Here is a 10723-nt window from a genome sequence, read left to right on the forward strand (position 1 = left end):
TAACTTTTATTCACTTTTTACTTTTATTTACAAACACTACCCACTTCTAATTCTGCTAAACTTCCAATTTTTTCTACAAATTTGCTTTTCTAAAAGTAAAATTTTTTGCAAACACTCCTACAACCCACAAATATGCTGAAATGTAAACCGTTTTTGTATGTGTCGCTACATAGTTAATTGATGCCTAATCTGGAAATAGTTTTTAGTTTCAATTCATTGAGTACTGCTTGTTCACGTATTGATATGTGTATTAAACACTTGAAAAAAACAAGTGCATTAGTATTTTTCCGTTTATTCTTGCAAAATTACTATACATACTATATGGATATAATGCGAGTTCAGTTCTTACCAACATAGTAAGCATATATAGAAAGAACATAATACTATCAACAGTCTCAAAACCTTAAAAGTGGAACTATTTGGCTAGAGAATCACCTAGAATTTCTTCCGATGCCCAAGTGCATGAAAGCGCCAGATGTGGTTGTGCAAAATTCAGTGGCGTAGAAGTGCCAGAGTTGATGCTTGAATTTGATGAGAACCGGTGCGCTTATCCAAGGGCTTTAACATTAAACAGTCCTCTTGCCGTAACCAACCACAATAAGCTACTCCAAGACAAAAGGTAATACAGATATGAAAGAAAAGATGCACATACAAGTCCAAATGCTGTCACAAATTATCTGAGTCCTGCTTGAGAGGCCAGGAAAGATTGTACACGATGAGTCCAACCATAAGGACCACACTGCCTAAGACGAAAAAGGGGCTCAAGCTTACACCTTCTGGGAGGTATGGCAATGGAAGGGAAAGAATATAGATCGAAATTGGTACTGCGAAAACAAAATAAAAGGTTATTGGGATCAGGCCATGTTAACATAAAAGCACTCCAATATATAAGTGATGAGAGTAGTACCTGAGGACATCACAGCAAGGGAAGAGACAACAGCAGAAGAATATTTTAAAAGATTGAGCACTGATATGTTGAAGGCTATATTGGTTATTATGTAAAGGATGGGTAGCATTGGGGCTCCATCACACCCTGACAAATTCAGAGGAGCAGCGAGTCATCGAAAAGACCATTTAACTTGATGTTTCCATTGGTCTGAGACCATACAAGAAAATCAAACAGAAGCGAGTTTAACTACTAGAAATTCCAGAAACATCTCCATTCTCCACGATCTCACTTATACTTGCTAAAGAAGGAAATTGTATGTCAGGCCATCAAGTGGAAAAGCAAGGTTTGTTTATAAAAAAGCTTTTGCTATCCAAGAAACTAGAAGAGTAACTCTTGGAACAAACAAACAAAAGGGCTACTGCAGAGGAATTTGGAGCAAAGTTGAAACTTCTCCTTTTACTGTTTCCCATCGTAATACGAGTCTTCATAAGGATTTCAGTGATTTTGTAGTCGTTATCATGAATTTGATTATCCTGGTGCAGAGGCATGTTTAGACAAGCTTTTTTCCTTTCTTATTTTTCTGTCTCCATCATTCATAGAAGTATATATATGTTTATATATTATATTTCTAGACAAATGTCTTTTTAGCTTTCAATAATAGAAGTCTTTTAATTTCATGTTCTTTTCCAATTAATATATTTGAACCATCTGTTTGATTGTCAAGTGACAGTGCTGCTTTAAAACTTCTTGATCACCCCTCTCCTCAGCAACATGCATATCTACACTCTTGGGGTAATGGAAGAATACTAGAGTGAACTCTCATTTAATCTTACATGACACTTTAGATATATAGAACATCTGATTACCACATCTTCATGACCACTCACAAAAATGGCCATAACAGAAAAACTAATTTTGTAATAATTACTCTGGGGAGTGAAGTAATGAGGAAGAACTGCAGCTAGTCTCTCCCTGTGAACTCAATACTAAAAATATTGGCACTGCAAGACCCACAACAGAATTCCAAACACTGAGATAACAACGCAAGATATTACCTGTTGTATTGGCTCCAATATTAAGGAAGCAAGCAGCACCACTTCTCAAGTACGAGGGGAGTTCAGAAAATGGGATACCCTTCAAGTTTGACAAAAGAGGCAGACACAGGAGCACGAAAAGAGCCTACAAGCAAAAGAATTTGAGATATGGGCATTCAATGTTTGATTAATTGAAGAGTATAACTTAGTTCCATTCTCATAAATAGAAGGTGAACCAAATTTACAAGGCTCCAAGAATTCGGCAGTCCATAGCCTTACCATGCAAATATCTATTCTTTACCAATTTGAATTGGCAGTTTTATCATTTTTATACTGATTGATGATTAGTAATTTCCATGGTGCTTGAGGCACTTGCGCCACTAGGAGTTGACAGAAGGATGCAAATATCTCAATTTTGAAAACCACAAGGGATTAACTTATGCCTACAGCGAAACCAAAAAGAACTAACATGCCATTTACCAAAAGCTTAGGATTGCAACATATTACCCTATTTCTGTAAGCTTGCACCCAACAAAACGGAAGCTAGGGGCCAGGTCAAAAGCATAATATACATCCTCATAACTAATATACATGCCCGCACATACGCATACCTGTATACATGTATGTGTGGATGTGTATATACCCAGACTTTGGAATGTATAAAGACTTGAGCATGACTGTTCAATTCAAATCTGAGCTAAGTGATCATTACCTGAAATCCAGATCCAAAGGAATTGACAACAAAAATGTCCAGCACTTTTCCCTGTATTAATTAGCCAAAAATTTAGTAGAGCTGTTTAATGTTATACTCTAGAAATTTGAACTAGTACATATCAGAAAGTCCGAACAAACAGACACAAGCAAGAGACACTGCATTTTTAGCACCTTGAGGCGGGTTGCAGCATCAAGAAAAACAGATTCCTGCACATGTCCACAGGTTTTTCAGAAAATTAAATTTCCTTTAATAATGTGTTAGTCATCCGACCATGATATCATGCATTACCTTGACAACAGAAGCAACTGCTTGAAATGCATTTGAAGCTAACATTAATGCTGGCCACACGATTCCAACTCCAGAGAGCAATTGATCATGTTCTGATCCACTGGAATCCAGACAAACGTATTATTGGAACATGACTACATTGTCAGAAATTACAGCACATGAAGTTATTATCATTCTAGACTTCTTTTATGTGGCAGGGCAGTAACCTCCACCTGCCAAAGCTTGATCTAGTCGTCCAAGGAAATTTATTCTCAAAACTCATCCTGGAGAATGTGCAGATTTGGTTTAGTGGATCAATGAGATTGTGGAGGCATCATCAAAGGCAGGGTTGAATAACAAAATTCATCGAATAAGATTCAATCTCGGCTTGAGTCAGCTTGATTAGTGAAAAAATTGATTAAGTATGCAAAGTACCAAGCTACTTAAGCTTAACTTGTTTAATAATTGAAACTAAGATTGAAAATAATTTCAACCTCAAATAAAGAGCCAAGCCTGAACAATACCTCATACCCAACTTGACTAAATTCTCTTACACCCCTAGTCAAAGGCATGCATATGCCACAAATCCACTAGAAATGCATTGCCAACTACAGTTAATTTCAACATTTACTTAACAATTCTTATACATAGTGAAGAAGACGACCTTGTAACTGCCAATACAACACCGGCAGCAACTAGAAAGCATCCGACAAGTCGGTTCAAAGTGTAAGTCCTCCCCAAGAGGAGTACAGAAAATGTCAGCTGCCATACCAAAAATGTCTGCAATAACAAGACTGCCAAAAATATCAACCTTGAAGAACAATGATTCTCTGTTTTTTGTCAGGTTATACTGGAAATAACTAGGTCGTATTTGTCTATGATTAAAAGTACATGCCTCAAGCTAAATGCAAATGAGTTTTAATATGACTCTCGAAACTGATAGCTGTTGGCAGGTTTAGGTAATTTGTCTGGTGAAGTTCACCAAAATATGTCTCCCAGTCTGATAATTGAGAAACAATCATACACCCCTTATGAAGTGAATAGAACTTAACTTAGAGTTACAGGAGAGAAATTTTATCAAAGAGCAAACCAGAAAGGAGAATATTCGAAGCAAATTTGCTCCATGCATTCGTCTGCTTAAATTTTATATATCAAAACTATTCACATAGTATCAATTAAAAATAATTATAGTGGACACTATTAGCTGATCAGAATAAAATGAGATTACAGAAAGAGAAATAAAAGTTGTTACTCAATTCATAGTTTAAATTTTCCTGTCATTTTACCAAGAAATCATGCATGCAACATGGGAATTTAACTAGTTCCAGTCAAAATCAAAATGGCTTTACCTGATTTAATATTGGTATAGCTGGTCCAGGTAGCATGGCTGTAAAAGACACACAGTATTCAGTATAAAGGCCGCTGAAGAAACTAACAACATATTCATGTTTAGGTCCAAAATTAGAATTCCTTTTACACAGTTTTAAATTTAGCAGCATATCAGCCAAGCCGATATTATGATAAGCACCACCCTGCTACTTTACTTTTACTCATAAATAAGAAAAATATGAATAATGGTAGACTGCAAATAAGAACCATTCTGTATCCTGTAACACTGATCAAGTAACTTCTGCTCCAGCACAATCAATAGGATACAACAGATATTTGTTAGTCTTGACTGGTAAAAATATGGTTTCTCATACCTCCGGAATACATCCCCGAAACAACTCCAAGAGCCTCCAGAAAACCAATTATTATAAAAGGAAACTTTGGAGAGGCAAGCATCTCATCAGTAGCGATGCCAGCTCGGTATCTCATGTAAAGGACAGAGAAATATATAACCACATACCTGTCAAAACAAAACAATCATCAGTTTGCTGCTTGGGATTTCTTTTATCAGTGAGACTGTATTCGAGCAGAGGAGACTAAGATAACATGACAGTTATCTTCCAGTAGCCAAGAAGAAGTTAATTGAATGATTCTTTCGTGTTTAATTGGTTAGTGTACCCATTGAACTTTTTAAGTGAATAGGTGGGATTCTCAACACAAAATCACATGTGTCCACTATTTTTCTCTTTGATACTAAATTTCAGTTGCAACTACTTTAGATGGTCTAATTATGATACTGAAAAATAAATTGATCCACTTGAGGTTTTGCTGGACATTGATTGCTGGAAGCTCGTTTTGTTTAATGTATAACCTGAGCAAAACAAGCTCAAAAACTGCCATACTGTTTGTAATGCTCGCTAAGTAAAACTTTGCTCTAATATATAAAAAGTGAAATAGATTGAAAAATATCAAGTGACCCTACTCGACTCGAATGCAACCATGAAACTCATTTTATATAGGTTTGATGAAGCCGCTTACCCCTCAAGTCCCCATCTCTCTATCGTGAGAAAAAATGAAAGTGAAACAGACACCAAATTACCAATCATGCCCAATCCTAATAAATTGACACCTACATTGATCAAGTAAAAACACATACCCGAAAGTGGTTAGCTGCGCGAGAAAAAAAGGGAATTCCTTCATGGGAACAAGGGCGAGCTTGTAAAGCACGCGATTGGCAATGGCTAGTGCTACGGTAACCGCGGAGCAGGCCACGACGGCGATCTTCCTATTGTTGGCTCTAGAAGTGGGCGGCGTAGGTGGTGGCGGAGGCGGAGAAGAGGCCTTGGCATTGGCGGAGACCCGAGGCAAATGCTTGAGTTTAAGTCTACAAATAGCGTTAACATGGTAAATCTTCAAGTGCTTGAAAATGGAGATTTTTGGTTGGGAATTAAAATTGGATTGAAGCTTGAAGAGAGGAGGGGAGGCGGAGGGGTTGATGAATCGGGCGGAGGAAGCAGAAGCAGCAGCAGCAGCAGGTGGTGATCGGAGTAGTTCCATGGAAGTAGCTGAAGAAAATAACTCCCAACTACCAAATTATAGACTTTGATATTAATTAATATTATTCATCCTCAACAATATATCTTTCTTGCATTTGGAAACTTCAATTTATTTTTATTTATCACGTGATAAATAAAATAATATTACTAAGTGGAGCATTATTCAATTAATCATATTTTTATATTATTTTTAAAAAACTTTAATATGAAATACTAAGCAAAAAGACAGTAGTTTTTAACACATAGAGACAAAATAGTTTTTTATCATTTAATTTATTTTATAAGTAAATTTTCTCCAAACACTATTCAATTTAGCTTTTATCTGCTTTTTATTTTTTTTTACAAATACTATCCATTTTCAATTCTGCTATAACTTTCAAATTTTTCTACAACAATCACTTATTTAAAAGCAAAATTTTTTACAAAAACTCCCTTAGTCTTGATAGCAATGTTAATTCGTTTAATTTTTTGCTTTACAAAAATTTTAAAATAGCCTAAAAATTAAAAGAAATTGATATATTTAATCGTACTTTTTATGAAAATTTTAAAATAATTTCAAAATTAAAAAATTCGACATTTCATAAATCCTGTAAAATAAATGACTCAATATGTTAAAATTTCCAATTTGGGAAAAATTTTAAAGATCATACAAAACAGATGACAAAATGTATTATTTTTTCAATTCTAAAATTATTTTGAAAATATTATAAAATAAAGGATTAAATATTTCGAGCTTTTTAATTTTAGAATTATTTCAAAAATCTCATAAAATATAGAATTAAATGTATTAAACTCTTATCCTATGAAAATAAAAATATAACTTTTATCTTTATAATATAATTGAATTTGATTCGATTTTTTTTCTTCGTTTTTCCTAAAAATTAAATATCTAAAAATTGCATGTAATCTTATAAATTCTGAAAATATATAATCTATACTCTATTATTTGGTATTTAATTTTTTTATATCTATTATTTGCTTTTAAATGTTTAACCATCTTTTTTATTTTTTTCAATTTGAAGTTCCTTTTTGCCTTTTTTATTTTTAAAATTATTTCACCAATCTTTTTACTTTTCTCTGATTAATTTCGGCATTCTATTTTTTCTCAATAATTTCTAACAATTTTTTTTTATACTTTTTATTTATTCAATTAAAATAAAATAATAATTATTTTAAATTTTTTGAATTAATTGTGTACATACATTTGTGTATTGCCACATGCACCAACAATAAAAATTAGAGATAACTACACCGCATTTCTTTGAGGTTTGGTGTAACTACACCCAAATCCATATAATTTGAAAAATTATATTTAGTATCAGTGATGTTTGTTTTCATCCAACATATAGATTAATCATTTAGTCAAAATTTATCGATCTTAACAAAAAATTATATTTACGTTTGATTGATTTATTACTGATTTTGTTATAAATTAAAAAAATATTTTTCTAACTAAATTAACTTTATTTCAAATCAAATAATATATAGATGAGAAAATATTTGTTTGAATAAATAAAGAAATCTTATATTAATAATTATTATTACATGTATAAAAGAGGGGCACACCAACCACCAAAGTCCAAACCTGTGTGTTGTGCCACCGCCACGTGAGATGCATTTGACATGTGCCAAATTCTGGGACCTCAAAATATCAACCAAACACCACTCCAATCACCACAAACACTCTCTCTCTCTCATCTCTTTTTCTTTTTCTTCTTTTTTCTTTTCTCTTTTGGTACTTAGTTGTGGCTGTCGCTCCTATATATATAATAAATATTTTTTAATTTAAAATATATTATAAAAAAATAAAATATTATACTACACATCACATATCAAGAAAAAAAGAAAAAATAATAAATAAAAAAAACTAACTTAGGATTATCATCATCGCCATAAAATAATTGGTGTTGGGATGTTGTAGATTGCCGCTTTTAAGTGAAAAAATTCTTCTTCTTCTTCTTTTTTTATTTTTATTTTTAATATAGATTCAAAATATAACATGAATAAGATTGATATATAAATCAACACATCATATTTTATTAAAAAAATAAATAAATAAATAAAAACTAATTTAGAGACATTATTGACACAATAAAAAAGTTAGTGTTGTGATGTCATAAGCCGTTATTTATGAGTGAATACCTTTCTTTTTTTATATTAGTGATACACCCTCAAATCACTTTTCCTAAGTCTAAATCTAAGGAAGTATGCCCCCACTGATCAGCCCAGCAAACCTATTCGTTGGGCCATGAGTCAAGTATTAAATAAATGCCCCATCGATTTATATTAACCTGACAAGCCAAAAAACAAGTCCAATTCCGCAGGATAACTCAACAAACAATAGGGATGATGCATCGTATGCAATTCTGATACCTTAAAAAATATCATATAAAAAAAATCTCCAATAAACTCTTTTAGAGTGATGGCAGACGACCTGATAATAGCAAGTGAAACGAAATTCTAGAATTCGACTTGACTAGCATGCCTCATTCAAAGAGTCATATCTCTTTCCAGATAAGTCCAAATTATAATTCATTTTTTTTTGTTAGTCAGCTAACTCACATAGCTTTTAAATGGTATAGTATATGCTGCAATTATTTTCGAATTTTGCTCTAGGCCCGACCTATGAATAGGAGCCACTGTGCAACCTTAATGTAACAAGTTCCATTCATTCTTATGCACTATTTTTGCTCCTGATTTTCAGCAAGTTCTTGGCATATTTTTACACTCCATACAGTGGTTATTACTTCACTTCAGTACTTCATCACTTCACAACAATTATTACACCCCATTATTCTCACGTTATTTCAAAATTTTCGATTGTTCATATCAGTTTACCGACTTAAATATTAGAGTGTTAATCTTTATTTTTTATAAATTAGTCCTCTTTTAATTTTAGAATTTTGTTAAAAATCCTTCGACATTGATGATAATTTTTATAGAGGAAGAGTTGCAATATAATATAGGAGTCTAGGTTTGTATTTGCTCATCTAGGGGAGATATACACCAAGTAATCAGTAGAATTGGAGATTGCTTAGTAGTTCAAACATGGGACTCAAAGACCATCTTCACTTGCTTGTAGTAGAAACATTATTAGTACAATGTAACAAAGATTGCATAAATGCATTTAGCTGTCAGAGGGTATAGTAATGATTTTACATACCCTCCGTTTGCAAGAAATCCACATATATCTCTTTTGCAATCAATTAAATAATGATAAAATATTATTAGATTAGTTTCAAATATAAATAATTAATTTAATTAATATTTTAATATATATTTTATCATCAATCAATGATCGACGATTCGCCAAAATCGAAGTGTTCTACACAATTAAATTATGCTTTACGGTCAAAAATTCGAGTCAATCAAACGACGTCACGTGGAGAATTGGATGTACGTTCCAATCAAATTAAAATGAATAATTTTAATATCTATCTCTTTAGAAAATAGAAATATTAAAGAAATAACGATAATTTTTTCTAATCATACTATTTCAAATATTTAATTTATCTTATTAAATTAAATTATATGAAAATAATACAAAAGATTTTGAAGTACGTTACAACTCCATTTCTTTTAGCACAAGGGTCCTTGAATCTCAATCACCACACAAAATCGTGAAAAAAGACCAAAAGAATTCCCTTCCCGAAGTTCTGCGAGTTCAATAATATTCAAAGACACTTGGAACGGAGATGGAGTTGTTGGTTGAACGGCGTTGGCAATCTTAATCATCACGTGAGTGGCGGTCCTTGGAGGGCCAGGACATGTTGTATAGGATGAGGCCCAGAACAAGAATGGCAGAGCCCAGGTGGAAAAATGGGCTCAATCTTACACCTTGGGGGAGGTATGGCAGTGGAAGGGAAAGAAGGTACATTGCAATTGGGACTACAGTACACACAACAAAAATGACTGCTCTCAGTACCATGATGCTGTAAGTGTGTGTCTATCTGTGTGTGTGTGTGTTTGCTGATATATATATATATATATAGAGAGAGAGAGAGAGAGAGAGAGAGAGAGAGAACCTGCTGATCTGGCGGCAAGAGAAGCAACAATTGCATCGGAGACTTTGAGAAGATTGAGAATAGATATGTTGAAGAGGAGGTTGGAAATTACGTAAAGGAGGGGTAGCAGTGGTGCTCCATCACATCCTTAATTACCAGGCAAACAATAGAGTCATATAATTACACAAAATAGAGCCATAAATGTTGGTTCAATGATTCGAATTAACCACAAACATATTATAATTCAAAAAGGCATTTTTGTTAATTTATCACAAAAACTACATGAAAACCTAACAAAGACTAAATGAGCTCGTTATCAGACGCACGTCAAAATCGCAGGGTGGGTATTTATAATTTTTCAAATAAATGAAAAATTATTTTTAATTTCAAGAGAGGTGACTGTAATTTGCCATATTTACATATCTATAAAATCGGAGGAAACGTGGAAACAAATAAAAAACATCAAAGTGCCCTGAACTTTCTTCAGTATGCAGTAAGGTTATGTAGAAGATGTTACCTGTCGTATTAGTTCCAATGTTCAAGAAGCAAGCAGCACCACTTTTGAGGATTGTGGGCAGTTCAGATAGAGGAATTCCCTTCAAATTTGACAGGATGGGCAGGAATAGGAGTACAAAAAGAGCCTACAAGTGAAACAATGAATACTTCTCTTCCCCATCAGCATAAGAATGCATGTGCTCGACAATGGCTTTTCAAAATTCTTACTCAAATTAGGTTTGGTCGAACCAAATTAATTACTAAGTAAGTGTGACACACTTACTAGTGAACTAAAACTGATCACAAGACAAGTGTATTGCACTAGTCATGTAATTGATTTAGGTCTGGCCAGACTTGGTTTGTATGAATTTCACTGCAATCTAATACCTTACCTGAAATCCTGATCCAAAAGAATTGACTACAAAGACGTCCAA

General features: G+C 33.3%; 2 protein-coding genes across 2 annotated transcripts in view; both read right to left on the minus strand.

The window, feature by feature from the left end:
- On the minus strand, window positions 277–5846 carry LOC105159043 (protein CLT2, chloroplastic). The gene is made up of 10 exons (XM_011075976.2): window positions 5391–5846; window positions 4609–4754; window positions 4255–4292; window positions 3570–3685; window positions 2927–3026; window positions 2809–2844; window positions 2636–2686; window positions 1945–2068; window positions 908–1033; window positions 277–824 (listed from the first exon to the last, which is right to left on the minus strand). Exons 1-10 carry the CDS (start codon window positions 5789–5791, stop codon window positions 667–669), a joined length of 1296 nt encoding a protein of 431 aa, XP_011074278.1. The 5' UTR covers window positions 5792–5846; the 3' UTR covers window positions 277–666.
- LOC105159044 (protein CLT2, chloroplastic-like) overlaps window positions 9294–10723 on the minus strand; it is a 3378-nt gene continuing 1948 nt past the window's right edge. The window contains exons 6-9 of the mRNA XM_011075977.2: window positions 10682–10723; window positions 10312–10435; window positions 9816–9941; window positions 9294–9678 (exon numbers count right to left, since the gene is read on the minus strand). The exon at window positions 10682–10723 is cut by the window's right edge and continues 117 nt beyond it. Of these exons, the coding sequence (XP_011074279.1) occupies window positions 9518–9678; window positions 9816–9941; window positions 10312–10435; window positions 10682–10723 (453 nt within the window). The 3' untranslated portion in view covers window positions 9294–9517. The remainder of the gene's footprint in view (window positions 9679–9815; window positions 9942–10311; window positions 10436–10681) is intronic.

This window comes from Sesamum indicum, linkage group LG3, assembly GCF_000512975.1.
Source record: "Sesamum indicum cultivar Zhongzhi No. 13 linkage group LG3, S_indicum_v1.0, whole genome shotgun sequence".
Classification (NCBI taxonomy): Eukaryota; Viridiplantae; Streptophyta; class Magnoliopsida; order Lamiales; family Pedaliaceae; genus Sesamum; species Sesamum indicum.